The following is a 14,994-nucleotide window of genomic DNA, read 5'->3' on the forward strand; positions in this document are numbered from 1 at the left end:
TATTGAGATGTTTACGTGTTTAGCAATTTCCAAAAGTTATCGTACCGTCTAACATGTTAGTAGTGACTAGTGATTCTTTCTTTCTTTCTTTCTTTCTTTAATTACAACTGTAAACAAAATAAACTGGTTTGTTATCGGTTAAGAGCCAAACCACAAGCGACCCGTTTCATCGGTTAAAGAGCTCAAACCGAGCATGTAGTAACCAACACTGTTTCAACATCATAAGCAAACTTCCAAAAGCTCAAGCAAAAGACTTGGTCTAAGAATGTTTTTTGTTTTCCTTCTCAGGATTGATATGAACGAAGAAGCGGAGGATCCTCAGGTGACATGTCCCGTGAGTACTGCGATGCCGATAGCGCAGGATCACGGTATGCAACCACGAGTTCAGAAAAGAATTCAGACATGTTCTCTTCTCTCTCGTCTGCTTTGTCTTTGTTTACTAGACACTGCAACACAGGTAAGACATGTATAAAGGATATGAGAAGCAGCTGTAGTAGCAACAGAACTTTATGCTAAGATTTATATATGGGGCTGCAAAAGGTTCTTGCTCAAGGCTAAATCCTAAGGACTACGCACTATTGTTCTGTTTGTATATCCTTTGAGATCATGAATTTGATTCAAAGTAGTCAGCATTATGTTCCCAAAAAGTTATGTAAAAAGAGGCAATGATCTACAAAGCATTTACCTCCGTAGGATAAGATTTGAAATTGGGCAAGAATCGTCTCTGGCAGTAGATGCTGAAAAGGAGGGTGAGAACCGGGAGGGGAATCGTTAAAGAAGATGCTAATGGAAGCTTTTTAAGGCCGAATAATCCAATTGCAATAATGTGCATTAGCACCAAAGAGAAGATAGTGGAGCTGTGTACTATTGGCCAAAACTTCCCACCAGTTTCATACTTGGCCTCATATACGTTTAGGAGCTGCAACACACACACAAAGAAAAAAGGTGAAGTTCATTCTACTACCACCAAGTTGCAATGAAACAAACGAATCAAGGACAACAAAATGTATTCTTGATGTAACGTTAGTGTCATAGCTCGAAACATTACTTTCGGTTTTAATAAGATGCTATTCGAGAATTTAGAAAAGGGTTTTACACATAAAGTGAGAGATTCCATTCCATAACAGAAAAAGATGTGTAGACGATTCATTGGTTGTAGGGTAGATTCCTATATGTGCTTAAAAAGAAAGTTTTGAGGAGCATTAAAGGAGAATATACTCAAGCATTGTCCAAGAGAATGCAAATGGAATCATTTTAGATTTTAAATTATTGGATACTCAATCCACATAAAGAAACTGAAGATTGATCCGGTTTACCTGGTTGCGGTAGATGACATATCCAAGACAAAAGTAGACCAACAAGAAAGGCAGTATCAACGGCGAGAGGAAGAAGTAAGTTGTACCAAGAAGTCCAAAAAAGAGAATCCTTGGGATTTCTTGGCACAAGGGAGTGGGAGGGACCTCAAACTCTTTTTCATCTTCCTTACAGAAGAGTTTCGTCATAAAACTATAGAGAAGAGGAACCAAACGGAAGATCTCTGATGATAAACCAGTCCACCCAGTGGTCACAACATAAGATATAAAGAACGATGCCTGCACCAATGAGATTAAACATGTTTAAGAAAAGAGATTGTGGAAACCGTAAAACTTGATGTTGTGTGTGTTTATTACCTGTGCTGGAACAGCTGCAGCAAGCACACGGGGAATGTTCTTAGGTTCAAGGAACACATTAACACGATAAAGAGCAGATCCGGAGAGTACATTTGCAAAGAAACTGTTCCACACAGTGAAGACTAGAAGCTTGATACACGCAGATTTCTCAATCTGGCTATGAGAAATGAATCCTTGCATTGAGGAAAGTAGAAGCATAACGGGTGGTACTATCATAAGGAAAAGCTGGAAAATTAGACTCGGAAGGTATCCTGTAATCACTTGACTCACAATTTTCCTGCAAACAAAGAAAGAAGAAGAAAGATTAAGAGATTTTTGTAGCTGGTTCAATTGAGACAAAGAACAGGGTGTTGTTACTTACATATTTAGTATGCTTTTAAGAAAAGGGAACCATGTTTCTAACTGGTGAAGATTAGCAAGACCTTGAACCAATACAACAGGGATAACGTATAGGATTATCAGAGCTACGAAAGCCACGAATACCACCACGTTGGAGATCCATCTCCTCACGAACGATGCGGTGAAAAATGGCCAGTGAACATCTTGAGGCTCCGGGGCTGTCTCAGTTAGCCATTGTGTTGGATCCATTCCTTGCTGAATGTTTGATGCTATTGCAGCACCATGTCTTGTCCTAAAGGAAACGAAAGCCGCTGGAATTTCCTAAAAAGGGTTTGCCAAAAAAGGAATGAATATGTTGAAGAATGCAATTAATCACACACAAAGACAAACTCTCACCTCTCCGGCTAGTAAAGACTGTTTCAACCTCATGTCGTCTTCTAACTTCTCGAGCTTCTTTTCGTAATGATCAACCACATCAACTCTCTTCCCAAACATCCCTAAGAACCCATCCCTCTTAGACTTCTGACGAGATATGCTTCCTGATTTCACTCGAGTAAGTTTCTTGTATAGCTTCTCAGCATCATTCTACAAAGTGTTAAAACGAATATATGAAATCAAGAACTATCAAAATTCAAGGAAATATAGAACCCTTGGTTGACAGAAGCTTTACCATGAGAACCTTTAACTTGTCAGTCCGATGAACAACAACGTGAGAAAGATAAGTGGAAGAATGATACTCCCTGAAAAAGCTTTCCACAGTTTCACTGATACTGTTTCCAGACACAAGAGGGACGCCACTGACCAGAACCGTGAACTCTTGCGGCTGAGGCTTGGATGAATAAAAATGAGCAATCCGCTTTGATGAAATATATTTGTGCTCCTGTAAAGTTAGTCCAAACATTGTTTTATGTTCACATTTAAGCGCAAAGGAGTATAGAATGAATGGAGAAAACAAGAGACTTCTTACACAGTAGAGCAGATAGCAAACAACCGCGGAGAAGATGTAAATTGCGCAAAAGTGAATCCACAACCTGAAGCAAAACGCATACAAGCATAAGCCAGGGAAAATAAAAGTTTAGCTTTTGATCTCTTTCTTACTTGTTTGATCCATCGTTAACATTAGAGATGCTGAAGGAATCAAGAGACTTGTTTGGAAGGTCGAAAAACTCTTCAAACTCAGTACCCATATAGTTCACTGGAAGAAGGATGAAGATCCCAACCACAGAAGCAAAGCTAAACACTCGTATACTGCCACCAAAAAAAGCTTTGAAAGTCTCAAATCATTCATCCAAAAGAAAACTTTTAAAAACAAATTCTCACCTGAAGACAAAGACACGAGTGAGGACCAAAGCATCTAAGCCAAGATTGGAGAGGATCTCTTCGTTGGTAGGCTCCAAAGCTCTTTTGACCCAACCAGCAGTAGGCAAAAGCCTCTCGAGGTTGAAGGCATTTGTCTGCTGAGATTTGCCAGCTTGAATAAGCCGTGGACCGTAGACGGTGACATTACCAGGCTGCTTTCTCAATATGGAATACAAAGTGAAGAAGAGGAAACAGAGGCCAAGGTTGATTCCCACTGAAGTTAAAAGTGCTGACAGAATCATAGCTCCGACGTTGTGCCTCCTTCCTGAACTAAAGACAACAAGGATTGTTCGGTTTCAACAAAGGAGGAGACCAAGAGAACAAGCCTGGCAATATATGCAAAACTGATTGTCAGGAGTTAATTAAAGTTACAAATAGACCCAGCATTTTTTTTTTTTTTTTTAAATGAAATCATCAGAACCCCAAAACCGATAATGATGTTGCAGCATTCAGCTAAATGAAGAATATATGTGAAAATTGACAAAAAAAAAAAGATTATAATTGTGAAGAAGAGCATGGAGAGTAGTAATAAGCTAGAACTGGGTTTAGGAACCCAATCATAGACCCAGAAGCAATCTATGAAATCTACAAGCTAACACAATTATAAACGTTATCGAATATGGATCAGATACAAAGCAAGAGACGATTCTTCCAAAAAAGAAAGGCTGAAGCGCTTTTCGATTCAAAAACCACAAACGAAGGGGAGAAAAGATGGAACCTTTGGTATGAGATTAGTGAAGGCGATACGTATACAAATGCTGGAGTTCTCCATTGTTGCGTCGGGATTCAAAAAGGAATCGGATAATTATTATTGATAAAATGTTACTTGCTGGGTCAGAAACTCTTTTGCTTTGATTACTCTCTCTCTCTCTCGCTGGACACACCACATGAGCTAACGTCACTTTAGGAGGTATCTTTACTAATGGGCCTATAAAATGGCCCATTATTTATCCTATTAGTGCTCGCATTAACACTCAACATTTTCTTTTGGATGTTTCAGCTTCTCAAGAAGCATTTGCATGTTTGTTGTCTTCTAGATCTGAAACTTAATCGAGTTTTCTCATCATCTCTGTGGCCGTAATTTCCCTAAACTCTTTTTTTTTTCTTTGCAAGTCACTGTCTTCTAGTCCTAGCCTAGTTAACTTCACTCGACTTATTTAAAGCGAGGGGTTTATTAGGCGTAGGGATGGGCAGGATAAGCAGTTTACCGGATGGTGTGATCATCCACATCCTGTCTTTCTTACCGTTGGAGAAGTCTGCTCAAACTTCGGTTCTCTCAAAGAGATGGCGCATCCTCTTTGCCTTCTCCCCAACTCTTGATTTGTTACCGTCTATCTTACATGGAAACGGAAGCGGGTACGTGGAAGCGGAAGCGTAAGGAAGCGCAGAAGCGAGATTTTTTAAAATATTAGGAAGCGGATACGTGTTGGAAGCGTATATCCATATATAAATATATATATATATACGTAAATTTTTTAAAAAATTAGGACTAAAAATTATATGATTAAAATTTGAAATAAAACATTTATTCATTTATAATAATTTTGAAATTATTTTATATTAAAACTGTAAAAATACACAAAAATTATGTTTACAAAAAATATTATATTAATTATTTTTAATACTTCATAAATAATTGACACAATATGTTTCAATATGTGCTATATCTTTGATAAAAAATCTCAATGCATAAAGATAATTTATAGTATTATTTTTGATATTTGTATATTTATAACTTAATATTCATTACTATTAATTTTTTTTATTTTATATAGATTAAAACTATGGTTTTATATTTTATTGATATACATTGTATTTTTTAAAAAAAACGGAAGCGTGATTCCAAAACGGAATCATAAGCTTCCAACAAGTTTTTAAAGAGAATATTTTAGAAACGTTTTGGAAGCGAGATTCCGCAAGCTTCCACAAGGTTCTGATTCCGATTCCGGTTCCGAAGCGGGAAGCGGACGTCTGATGAAGCTTCCGTGCAACCTAGGTTACCGTACGGAGATGATATGCCGCTGCCAAGATTCTTGAAATTTGTAGAAAGAGTCTTGTATGTCTCAAGAGCTAGGTGCAGGTCATAAATGAAATTCACTAGCCCAACAAACATAAATAGACCCCTTTTATTACGAAACGGTAAATGTCGCCGAACAATAGTTCAAAGACAACATTATTACAGTAACCAAACCGTTCAAATAGAGAGCGATAAGAAGCAAGAGAGTGACAAGGAAACAGACAATAATTCAAAAGATCACAGAAACGACATTGTGTTTTTGGAGGGGTTGAAATAGTTGGAGTTTCTTTCAGATGGCCTCGAGAGCTTGAAGAACGTCAGCTTTGACATCTTCAAAGTCTTCAACTCCAAAGCTGAAACGAACCAAATTGTCTTTGATTCCATACTTTAGCCTCTCCTCCTGCGTCAGATCCCTATCATCATAAAATCAACCAACCACACGATGAATTAGTAAAACCACAAGATTGATAGATCAAAAGACGTGAAAAGCATATACATACCAGTAAGACATGATGGCCGGTTGGTCCACAATGCTTTCGCAGCCACCAAAAGATGGTGCGATGTAAGGAATCTTGAGAGAGTCCACAAACTTTATCGTTCTTTCTATGTCTCCATCAATCTACCACACACAAAGATATGAGGATCATCGCACTCTTCAGTTAGAAAAGCTAAATATTGTGTAGATAGAGAGAGTGATTGATCAATGTTACCTCGAAACTGACTACACCTCCAAAACCAGTCATTTGTCGCTTGGCAATGTGATGCTCGGGATGACTTGCAAGGCCTGGATAGTACACATGACTCACCTGCAATAATCAAAAAAAGCTTTGATTAAGGAGGTGTCTCAGGATATTTACTCAAAAACGGTAAGCACACAGAAAGAGTTATTGCATATACCTTAGGATGTGCCTCTAAAATTTCGGCCATCCTTGAGGCAGTTGAATTCTGTTGCTGTACACGAAGATGCATTGTCTTCATGCCTCGGATCATTAGGTACGCTGCGTTCTGTTTAACAAACATCTTATGAGATTCATGAAATAAAGAGCATAAATAAGAGAAATTCATGAGAGAGGGTGAGGTGTTTCACCGGATTAAGTGTGCCTCCCAACACATGATGCAGATTGCGAATTTCTGAAACTATCTTCAGTGGGCCACAGATGCATCCACCAAGAACCTACGTCAAGGGAAGAACCAGTCTTTGGTAACAAAGTAAACAGCCAACAAGAGCTTTTAATTATCTATGTTTGTACTCACATCGTTGTGTCCTCCGATGTACTTTGTAAGAGAGTGCACGACGAGATCAGCACCAAAAGCAAGGGCTTTCTGATTCAGAGGTGTTGCAAAGGTGCCATCGATGCAAACAAGAGTTCCCCTCTTGTGGCATATTTCTGAAACTAGCTCAATGTCGACGCATCTAAGGAATGGGTTTGTCGGTGACTCAGTGAAGAACAGAGAGACCTGTAAGACCAGTTGAATTAAAGCTGTCAGGCATACACTACTCTTTTGTTTTCAACTCCAAGAGAAATAATATGACTGCACAAACTGACTTGGTACTTATTCACAGCAGCTTCAAGCCCGGCGATATCAGCAGGATCAATCACAGTGACCTAGACATAAACATGATGGTTCATCATTCAAGTTGAAAATTCTCTTTCTTTCAGGAATCAGAGAAACTAGAATTGACACTACTGTAATTAAAAAAAAAAATGGGTTTCTTACAGTGATGCCCATCTTGGGAAGAAAATTCTCCATGAAGATTCTAGTCTTCCGGTAACAATCGGTAGTAGTCACAATGTGTCCACCAGCAGGAACCAAAGCCAAAAGCATAACAGTGCTTGCACACATTCCAGAAGCCATAACCAAGGTTGATTCAGCACCTTCAAGTGCACTGCACAATACATATATATATTAATCAAAAACATAAAGAACATAAAAGGCAAGTGTAGATTTCTAAAGAGACATATAATAACACCTTATCTTCTCCTCAAGAACGATAGTGGTCGGGTTGCCATAACGACCATACTCGAAACTGACACTCCGTTTCTCCTACAATAATTATTGAAGGAGAAATAAAGTCAATGATCTCGTCAAGAAAGATTCTTTCCAATATTAACTTATTGTATTCACCAAAATCAAGACAATAGATTAATTAAAGCAACAGAGTTGATCACACCTTGAAGTCAAGAAGGTCAGCAGTTTTGTTGAAGAAGTAGGCAGATGTGTTGACTACAGGAGTGGTGATTGCATCCGTGACTATACCACGACCTAATCTTTCACCTGTATCATCATCATAAACCCCAACAAAACTCAAATTATCTCCAATGAAATGATTCTTAGACATGAAATGACTTCAGAATGAAACGGATCTACAGCTACGACGTCGTACCGGCATGAACAGTGAGGCTCCCATCGGAGCTCAAAAATGAGGGTTTCGAATCCTTCTTCAACCCTATCTCCCCGGCTCCCTCGGCCGCCACAACCTCCTCGTCCACGCCATTCAGCGCGACTACGGGAGGAGTAACGGCGGCCGCAGGGGCCGAGGCGGCGGCGGAAACAGACGATGCTGCCGCCGCCGCCGACTGTAAACCGGAGGAGGGGTTGTTGGACCACTTGGCGGCGACGATCTGCGCGACGCCGATGTTGCTGCAGTTTCTGCGGGCTTTGATGCTGAGCTGGCGGACGAAATTGGGAGGGAACCTCAGGATCATTGAGGATATAGGGCCGTCTCCCGTGAATGACGACGGTGAGCCGGCGGTGGAGTCGAAACGGCGTCGAGACGAGCCGGGGATGGAGGATGCGGAGAAGTTTGTAGGGCTCTGGAACGACAAGACGGCCATTTCTCTTCCTCTCTTCTTCTCTCTCTCTCTGGGGTTTGGTTTGTGGTTAGGTGCGTGAGGGATTGCTGAATGGGCGGGTTTTTAAGAAGCCAAACTGCTTGTCGTTTTGCGTTTCCGTGACTCCTTCCTTGAGTTTAGATCTAACTTAACCATCTTTCAAACTAACCCACGGTTTTAGTTTTTCTTTTTAATACGTATATTCTTACCATTTTTCTAATTTTCAACGTTACAAAAATAGAACTCTTTTTTTTTTTTTTAGTTACAACAATTGCAAGTATCGGCATATTTTTTTTTTACAGAGGGTAGTTGCTTTGAAAATATATTTATTTGAAATTGTGATAAGTTGTTAATTATTAAATGGGTTATAAGAGCATCTCCAATGTAAAACACCATTTTTACCTCTAAAATGGAGTAAAAGTGAAAATGGAGTAAAATTGCTCCAGTCCTACTCCATTTCCCACTCTATAATGGAGTGTTGAACAAAAAAAAAATAGATTACTCCATTTATGGAGTAAACTTCATTATGGAGTGAGATATGGGATTGGGTTGGAGCATTCTTTACTCCATAATCACTTTTACTCCATTTTAGAGAAAAAAATGGAACAGGGATGGAGATGCCCTAATGCATGTAGAAAATTTGTTCAACAGACGGAATCTTTAGGGTATTTAAAAATGCTAATGAATAATGATGTGAATATTTTGAACATCCCGCTCTTTTTGAAAATTGTAGCATCTTTAAATTGATTCGTATAGTATATATAGTATCCATACCGATACATGATTTTATATAAAAAAATTAACTCATTTTAATGTTTGTTTAGTTTTTTCCCCCAAAATTTAGCACACAAATGTCTGTTTAGATTATTTCCAGTTGATAAGTACAAGAATGGCCAACGTAAAATTCTATTTTCTTTTCTAAAATGGAGTAAAGAAAAATAGAATAAAATTGTTACAATCCAACTATATATTCCACTCTATAATGAAGTAATGAACAAACAAAATATAGATTATTTCATTTATGTAGTAAACTCTATTATAAAATAAACTTCATTATAGAATGAGATATGAAGTTGAATTGTAATATTTTTTATTTCGTATTCTATTTTACTCCATTTTAGAATAAAAAATTAAGCAGGGTTGGAAATGTCTTTATGAATTCTTTTTAAAGCGTGTAATCTTCAATTTGACAATGTTATATGCTTCTATTTTGCTAAGGATTTGTCAAAAATGCACTAATCCCAGTATAAACATTATACTTGCATTATTTAGAAGTCAAACATTGCGGTAACACACAGGAATATGACTTGAAACCAAAGTTCAAAGATATTTCTATAATAGAATCATTGTTTTTAATTGTATCTTGTTTAGCAACTGCACCAACAATATAAAGTATAAGTCCATTAGAATGTGTGGAATGAATAATGGTCTGTCCAAAGTTTTACTAGAATACCATCACACTACAATGTTTGCATATTTTGAATAGCAGAAGAAAAAGATTAGTAGACATCAATCACTCTCGTAGCCCTGATCCTGAGCCTCATAATGACCATTAACAAAGATATTATTACTGATCTTATTACAAAATAATTTAGAGAAGCTTTTCTTAAGCTAATTTACGGAAATGCCACTTCAAATTTGTGAACGTGCGTTTTGAGACATCAGGGTAGGTTGCGCTGCTTTTCTTTTTTTCTTTCAACGAAACGATTATATTAATCTAACGTTCAAAAAGGTTTAAAGAGTACAAATGGAGATAAATTCAACGACAACCTGAATTACGAAAACTACAATAACAAAAAAAGAGATGACCAAAAAAAAAAACAATAACAAAAAAAGAGATATATGTGTTTAATGAGTGAAATGCCCCGAAGAAACGCTTCACTTGAGACTTATAAACTATTGTTCGATTATAGATTTGGATATGACAATAAAAAATTCTTTCTAAAAGAAAAAAAGAAATACAAACTAAAACCTAAATATGTTCATGTAGACAATAGCTATTTATAATGCTAAAAATGAGACAAGACGATAGCTCTTTGTCTAATCACTTTCTTCTTTTCTATTTACATTGTTCTTCAAATGCTATATAACTAGATTAAGTGTATGTTTAATGACATGTAGCACTAGAATGTTTGTGTAATTCATATGATAAACTTTGCTAAGAGTATTAGATTCAGATTTAAGATCTTCAACTTCCTCCGTATAAAGGTTGGATCATCAGTCAAATAATAGATGTTTTGATTTGTGTCTACTCTAATAATTTCCAATCCATCCAGAACTCTATCCTACCCCAGCACTTACACCTCTAGTTGATGATAGCCAATGGACCACAATAAAAGTTGTCTTCGAAATTATATAGTATACTTTATTAGGAAAAGCATACAAAATTATTCTGCAAGGTATCATCCATCCAATGAAGAAAGCAACAACACTAATTAACCGAAAACGACGTGGCCCACTAAAGTCTATAGTGCTTAATGTTGATGAATATGATACTAGTATGTGTACTATATGGTATCTGAGTCACATTTCGTATAAGCCACACTTATGCTAAAGTTATGTATTAAGTGGGATAAGAAATCAAATAACAATTCCGACTGCCAATTGGTAAATCCTAGCTAGGTAAGCACCTGAATGCATTTATGAATGCCTTGGTTTTTGAGTGGCAACACACAACAGATCATATAACCAATCTTGTTATGAGTAGAAACATATGGGTGTTCATAGCATCAGGTTTAATCAAAATGGTATTATGATTGCTTTTGCAGACAAAAGTAGTTGCTCTTCTTCGTCAACGATAGCCAAAATGAACATAGAAAAAACCAAAAAAATGTCACCAAGGGAGATATAGCTCAAGAAGAAGAAACAGCTACATTTGTGGAACGTTCACTGGGATTCTTCATAATCTTATTTTGAAGGTAGAGAAAGATGTTCGGTTTAGTGATGAGCCTTGGCTTCCGCCTTGGCTTCAGCCTTAATCTGTGAGTTCTTCTTTATCTACATATGGTAAAAGTATTTGTTAATAAATCACTCAGTAGGCAAATCACATTATAGAAAGATAAACGAGTTGTTCAAAAAAAAAGAAAGAAAGATAAACGCATTTGTCAATACAGCTATGAACAAATAGTTGCATTGCAAGATAAAACAAAGTTTAATCAATATGAAAATCCGAGTGTTTATAGAGTAGAATATGATCATTCAATGGAATAGGAGATGCAGCTTAAACATTGGACTTAGATACTTGTAAAATAGACTATCTAATTAAATAAAGCATAATAGAGTCAAGCTACAATATATCTATATCATATATGATTCGATCATGTTCCCATCAATTAAAAAGACACAATCTTCCAATGGACTATGATCGAAACCACCTTTAGACATCAACAACAACAGATCATGTGTCCCAGATTCTCTCATTTCACGGAAAATGATTCGAGGGAGAGAGAGAGAGAGAAGTACCTTCAAAGCCTTGAGCTTGACGTTGCCGTAGATGAGACCCAGCCCGAAAGCCGAAGCACGAGCCACCTGATCGATTCAGAAAGACGATGACAGACTCAAAAACACCAAACTCTACAAGTCGAAGACGAGTCAAGGATACAGATCGAGAAATCGGAGAGTGAGAGAGAGATTGTTACCAGGGCAAGAGTGCTGCGACCGGAGTAAAGTCCTGGAGGCGGCGTCATTGATCAGATTATTAAGCAGTTCGTCGGCAGAGAAAAACCCTGACCCCGAATTCGATCGTATCTTCCGACAATCTCAGATTCGCGAGGAGTGGTATTGAGACAGAACAGTGTTTCCCTTTGTCTTTGTCTCTGTCTTCTCACAAAGGTCACACTGGGCCTTTCTATGGGCCTTAATTAATGGAAACTTGATCCGCGCGCACCCGCGCCGATATTCCTTTTTGGCCAAAAAAATATTTATCTTATATAAATGGTAATATACATTTTTAAAATTTATATATATTAAATAATTATTTAATATATTTCTAAACACAATTATTTTATAATTTATAATGAATAATTTTTTTTTTTTGATCCGTCAACTGTTACAACCATATTTTTAAAATATAACCCGTGTGTTTGTGTAAATGTATTTTTTACGGATCAAAAGTTTAATGTAAAATAAAATAGTTATCTATTTTTATATTTGATTTATACGATTAAATAATTCAATATATTATTTACAATTTTGTGGTTTATATTATGTATTTTTATAACACTTGTATGTTTTTTAGACATAGTTAATATACCAAAATAAAAAATAACCACCCCGTAATATTAAAATCTTGTTACATTTTTGACATTGATTAAGTATAATTTATTGTTTAGTTAGATTATAGGAAATATCTTTTAAATAAGTAAACATAATTTGTTATACTTTATTTTAAGAAAATGCATTAATTAAAGTATTAAACTATAAAAGACAAGAATATTAGAAGGTACGTAAATTTATTACTACAGTGGCATATGAAATTAAAAAATTTAAGAGCTAATTTATATTTGTACTTCTATTTTAATAATATAGATACCTTAAGGCTATGCTTAGAGCCTTATTAGCCTATTTTCATTTTTATTCCAAAAAAAAAAACTTAACTTAATAAAACAAATCTACAAATTAAGTTCGGAAACCAATGCTTGTGTATTCCATAAGTGATGAATGTAACCATTTTCATATTTACTATGTAATTTATATTTTAATTCAATCTAGTCATAAGTGATGAGTGTAACCATTTTCATATTACTGTGTTATTTATATTTCTATTTATTACAAAGAAAGTGACATGAAACTACCATACGTTTAATTGTGTTTCTTTTACTCGACATGTCAACGTGTTGTTTTTATTACACCCCTTTCATTCACATCTCTTTGCATAAAAATAAAATAACTAAAATGAAGAGTGCTTATGAGCATAATAGTTGTAGCCCTTTAAGAATAAAGTAATTTATTTTATGTCAAAATATCAAAATGTATTAAAATATCAATTTTTCTTCTAAATTGTTTGCATATATTGTTGTTCAAAAAGAAAGAAAGCATTTTGCATATATATTGTAAATGGATTTACTATCATTCAATTATGCAAAAACCAAAGGAATATTATATATATTGCCAAATGGTCATTTTCATGAAGTTCTCCATCACAATACCATGATATATTTATATAAATAAAGTAAAGAAAATTAAAAAAAAAAAAGTATTGGAAGCTATCGACATAACAATCTGAGAATTTTTTTAAATATTTGGCGGAATCACTGTGGACATCAGAACATCGTCGGAGAGTCGGACGGTGATGAATCAACCAAGCTGAGAATGCTATTCCAGTAGTTCTTGTTATCCTCATAGTAGCTATACTCACTCTCGTTTACCTCGACCGCGCCGGCGACGGATTCTGCGATCGCCTCGTCGTTTTTACCGGTGGAGAGACTCCGGTCAACTGAATCACGGAGCAGGAGGCTCGTGAATCCTTCTTCGATTCCTTCTTTTGGACAGTTGATTTGCTTGATCCAGTCGTGGTCGGAATCTTTGATGGAGGAGGTGGAAGAAGAGACGGCGACTCTGCTGTTTCTGTTTTCCATGGGGATTCCTAAATGCATGATCATCAGAGGGAGATTCTCGGAGAATGTCACCGTCGACGTCGGAGACTCAAGCTGTTGATCTCCGTTTCCTGTCAATAATTATACGTTATGAATGAAGTATTTTAGTTTTCAAGATCACAACAATATCTCTTCTTACCTTGGTTTGGTTTTGTCCAATTTGTTGATGATGACTTGTGAGCCAAGCAATAATCAGGAGCTGCTGGTTTGTTGTTTCGGTGATGCTGTACATGGAGAAGCTTTGATTCTCTAGCTATCCTTGCTTCAGCTTCGAGCCGAGCACTCTCCCACTGAGCCATGTGGCTAAGCGTGGCTAAGTTCTTGGATTGACCTGTGGAAGACAAGAGCGTCTCGTTTTTGTGCTTGTGTGTCACTGGATCTATCCCCATTTTGACCAGACGTTTCTTCAAGTGTGTGTTCCAGTAGTTCTTTATCTCGTTGTCTGTCCTTTTCGGTAAATGAGTTGCAATCGCTGACCATCTATGAGAAAATCAAGATGATCATATCAGAGATCAAGAAATGACAATAAAAAAATCAACTCTTTGGTGATTGAGTCTGTCACCTGTTTCCGAGGAGAGCGTGGAGTTGAATGATGGTTTGTTCTTCTTGTACAGTGAATTTGCCTCTCTTGATGTCAGGTCTTAGGTAATTAGTCCATCTCAGTCTGCAACTCTTTCCACATCTTTGGAGACCTATATGGAATCAAAAGAAGGTTTGAATAGAGAAAGATGATGATTAAGAAGAAGAAATAAATGTGTGGCTTGTGGAAGAGGAAAGAATACCGGCTTTCTCAGGCAAAGAGCGCCAGCTTCCATGGCCATGTTCTTCAATGTAAGCCAAGAGTTTCTGATCCTCTTCTGGTGTCCATGGCCCTTTCTTTAAACCATCCTTATCACAGCACGGCGATCTTCCCATTATTTGCCACAAACTAGGCTGCTAAGCTACTGAATTAAAAATATCTTCAAAATGATCCACTCTGTGTAATGTTATGTATGTAGATAGTACTAGTCATTACATGAACATGATGATCCACAAAATCTGCTCTCTTGGCTTGGCTCTGATTTATAAGAGGGAGAGACACAACAGAAGATGTCTTTGTTTAGGTTCTGTAAGCTCCCCCTTTCTTGGTCTTTGACATGGATTGGCATTTAATTAGATGGGGCCTAGTTAAATTATTACCT

At 36.8% G+C, this 14,994-nt stretch overlaps 4 protein-coding genes across 5 annotated transcripts; all 4 read right to left on the reverse strand.

The window, feature by feature from the left end:
* Window positions 1-63: 63 nt before the first annotated feature.
* Window positions 64-4,254, reverse strand: LOC125587584 (CSC1-like protein HYP1). 2 transcript variants are annotated; one of them, XM_048758345.1, is made up of 11 exons: window positions 4,087-4,254; window positions 3,330-3,694; window positions 3,108-3,257; window positions 2,977-3,040; window positions 2,680-2,889; window positions 2,406-2,594; window positions 2,032-2,330; window positions 1,671-1,947; window positions 1,317-1,592; window positions 686-919; window positions 64-446 (listed from the first exon to the last, which is right to left on the reverse strand). In XM_048758345.1, exons 2-11 carry the CDS (start codon window positions 3,608-3,610, stop codon window positions 285-287), a joined length of 2,142 nt encoding a protein of 713 aa, XP_048614302.1. In that variant the 5' UTR covers window positions 3,611-3,694; window positions 4,087-4,254; the 3' UTR covers window positions 64-284. The 2 variants fall into 2 exon arrangements, with proteins under 2 accessions (XP_048614302.1, XP_048614303.1); XM_048758346.1 differs by having other exon boundaries at window positions 3,330-3,638; window positions 4,087-4,197.
* Window positions 4,255-5,476: 1,222 nt separating this feature from the next.
* LOC125587586 (cystathionine gamma-synthase 1, chloroplastic-like) lies at window positions 5,477-8,292 on the reverse strand. The gene is made up of 11 exons (XM_048758352.1): window positions 7,772-8,292; window positions 7,559-7,662; window positions 7,358-7,431; window positions 7,105-7,273; window positions 6,933-6,992; window positions 6,640-6,843; window positions 6,473-6,559; window positions 6,283-6,390; window positions 6,096-6,191; window positions 5,886-6,004; window positions 5,477-5,798 (listed from the first exon to the last, which is right to left on the reverse strand). The coding sequence occupies exons 1-11, from the start codon at window positions 8,220-8,222 to the stop codon at window positions 5,675-5,677; spliced, it is 1,596 nt and encodes a 531-aa protein (XP_048614309.1). The 5' UTR covers window positions 8,223-8,292; the 3' UTR covers window positions 5,477-5,674.
* A 2,607-nt stretch (window positions 8,293-10,899) lies between these two features.
* Window positions 10,900-12,067, reverse strand: LOC106453253. Its single transcript, XM_013895522.3, has 3 exons — window positions 11,858-12,067; window positions 11,682-11,747; window positions 10,900-11,216 (listed from the first exon to the last, which is right to left on the reverse strand). The coding sequence occupies exons 1-3, from the start codon at window positions 11,903-11,905 to the stop codon at window positions 11,157-11,159; spliced, it is 174 nt and encodes a 57-aa protein (XP_013750976.2). The 5' UTR covers window positions 11,906-12,067; the 3' UTR covers window positions 10,900-11,156.
* A 1,177-nt stretch (window positions 12,068-13,244) lies between these two features.
* Window positions 13,245-14,885, reverse strand: LOC125587587 (transcription factor MYB106-like). Its single transcript, XM_048758353.1, has 4 exons — window positions 14,596-14,885; window positions 14,376-14,505; window positions 13,953-14,293; window positions 13,245-13,884 (listed from the first exon to the last, which is right to left on the reverse strand). The coding sequence occupies exons 1-4, from the start codon at window positions 14,726-14,728 to the stop codon at window positions 13,481-13,483; spliced, it is 1,008 nt and encodes a 335-aa protein (XP_048614310.1). The 5' UTR covers window positions 14,729-14,885; the 3' UTR covers window positions 13,245-13,480.
* Window positions 14,886-14,994: the final 109 nt, after the last annotated feature.

The sequence above is a fragment of the Brassica napus genome, chromosome C5 (assembly GCF_020379485.1).
Source record: "Brassica napus cultivar Da-Ae chromosome C5, Da-Ae, whole genome shotgun sequence".
Lineage (NCBI taxonomy): Eukaryota > Viridiplantae > Streptophyta > Magnoliopsida > Brassicales > Brassicaceae > Brassica > Brassica napus.